Here is a 2,090-nt window from a genome sequence, read left to right as displayed (position 1 = left end):
TTACGTCGTTTGCGTAAGTCGTTCGCGAATAGGGACTTGCGTAGAATGACGTCACTCGTCGTAAACATTGGCTTGTTCCGGATTCATTTCGAGCATGCGCACTGGGATACCCCCACGGACGGCGCATGCGCAGTTAAAAAAAAAACGTTGTTTACGTCGGGTCACGACGCATTTACATAAAACACGCCCCCATCACAGAGATTTGAATGCCGCGCCATTACGCCGCCAAAGATACACTACGCCGCCGTAACTTACGGCGCGAATTCTTTGAGGATTCGAAAAAAAAAAAGATAAGTTACGGCGGTGTAGTGTATCTTATATACGCTACGCCCGGCGGATTAATGCGCCGATGTACGTGAATCTACCCCTTAGAAGGGAAATTGAAGGAAAAGGTAAGTGAACCAACAATGCACTAGCTTAAAGGAACCTATTTAGAAAATAAAAAACAAACCTTTACAACCCCTTTAATGTAGCTGATTATTCTGAGTCTCAGCAGGTAAATAGAAATACTGTATAATGACATTTGAGTTGCAGGGATTTTTCAGATGTAGAGCTAAAAAAAAAAAAACAATGAAAAAAACAAACAAAAAATAAAAACCAAACTAAAAAACAAACAAATCAATTATTAAATAGTTTCCCTTTAAAGATCAAAGAGTTAAAATGCAGAAAGCTGAGCAATCAGCCACATTAACTCCCTGTTATCAGAGTCTATACTGTATAATGACATTTGAGTTTTCGGGATTGTTCTGCTCCTTGGATGAATGTCCCTCTTTGTTGAGCGGTAAGGTGATTGCGTCTACATATCTTTATTTGTCAGCAGTGGGCTCCATTCGGTTTCGCTGTGCTCCTCTTATTATGCGCACACAATAGATCTACAACATGTGAGAAGAGTTGAATGTCAGCTGGTCACATAATAACGCGGCACAGTCTGCACTGGCACAGCTGGCTTTGGAGGAGGTTTACTCCTCTTGTCCCTTTTTTTTCCTCCCATGGATGTCACGTTATGATCCTCCTCCTAGGGAGGCTGAACTAATCTCCACGCTCTCAGATAAAAGGCAGGCTGCCAGATTCTGGAACCAGTTTCAAAAAGCCTGCACAAAGGACTAGCAGACTTCCATTGTTCTCTCTTGGAACGATAAAGCCGTCCGCTCGGCAAGGAAACCTATTGAAAAACTTTCGCCGCTTACCAACTGGGCAGGCACGCCGGACAGCATAGGACTCCGCGCAAAAACAATGATGTATCTGAATTCCCTCAATACTGACGCCTTTTTGTGTGACAAAGCCAAGGACCTGCGATCATCGATCAGCACCCTAATTCACAAAGTGGACGTTGGGCACAAGCTGGTCCCATCCAGCTTTTACAAAAAGAAAGACGGTCACAGGTAAGCCAAGAGGTCGCCCATTCGGAGATCGCTTGCCTATTGTGTTCAAATATCATGCAAACCTAGATTTACGAAAACTGGTGCTGCTGTGCATTGTAACCTATCAGCTTCCAGGTTTTATTGTCAAAGCTTAACTGAACAAGCTGAAGTTAGAAGCTGATTGGTTACGATGCACAGCTGCACCAGTTTTAGTAAATCTCCTCCATAGATGCATTTGGGGTGAGTCAAAAATCAAACATTGAAAAAGAGAAAAAAAAAATGTTTTATGTTCGCTGTTAAAATTGCTAAGTCCCTAAAGAAATATTTGCATGCCTTTACAGGGTCAGAGTCTGTTTTTAGAAGCAGGTTTTAAATTATGCGCTGACGCGCTGCTATTGCAACATTTAATCTCACCTGTTAGATTGTGATTGCGAATTTGTCACTGACGTAAGTGAATTGTGTCGGTGACATGTACAGTATGCCGGAGTGCAATGTCCTTTCTATTTATAGACAGGCAGGTTTAATAAGCCAATGAAATAATTGTATGTGAGGAAGTGACTAATGACTTTGTATTGGTTGCTATGGGTCAGAGAGGGATTGCATTATTAAACAAGAGCACATCTGTTGCTATGGAATATATAAAAAGGATAAAAAAATCTCTAAAAATCGTATTATTTTTTTTATCTCTCTCCAGAAACTGCATGAAGGAGGTCATGAAGTGGAAAGAAT

The 2,090-nt window shown here is 41.5% G+C and overlaps 1 protein-coding gene across 1 annotated transcript in view; it reads left to right on the top strand.

Annotated features, from left to right (window-relative positions):
- Nucleotides 1-1,060: 1,060 nt before the first annotated feature.
- The window catches only part of RGS16 (regulator of G protein signaling 16), a 6,540-nt gene continuing 5,510 nt past the window's right edge, over nucleotides 1,061-2,090 (top strand). The window contains exons 1-2 of the mRNA XM_040360251.1: nucleotides 1,061-1,382; nucleotides 2,056-2,090. The exon at nucleotides 2,056-2,090 is cut by the window's right edge and continues 27 nt beyond it. Of these exons, the coding sequence (XP_040216185.1) occupies nucleotides 1,234-1,382; nucleotides 2,056-2,090 (184 nt within the window). The 5' untranslated portion in view covers nucleotides 1,061-1,233. The remainder of the gene's footprint in view (nucleotides 1,383-2,055) is intronic.

Source organism: Rana temporaria, chromosome 7, assembly GCF_905171775.1.
Source record: "Rana temporaria chromosome 7, aRanTem1.1, whole genome shotgun sequence".
Classification (NCBI taxonomy): Eukaryota; Metazoa; Chordata; class Amphibia; order Anura; family Ranidae; genus Rana; species Rana temporaria.
The sequence above is the reverse complement of the archived record's forward strand: the minus strand, read 5'-3'. Positions and strand labels throughout refer to the sequence as shown.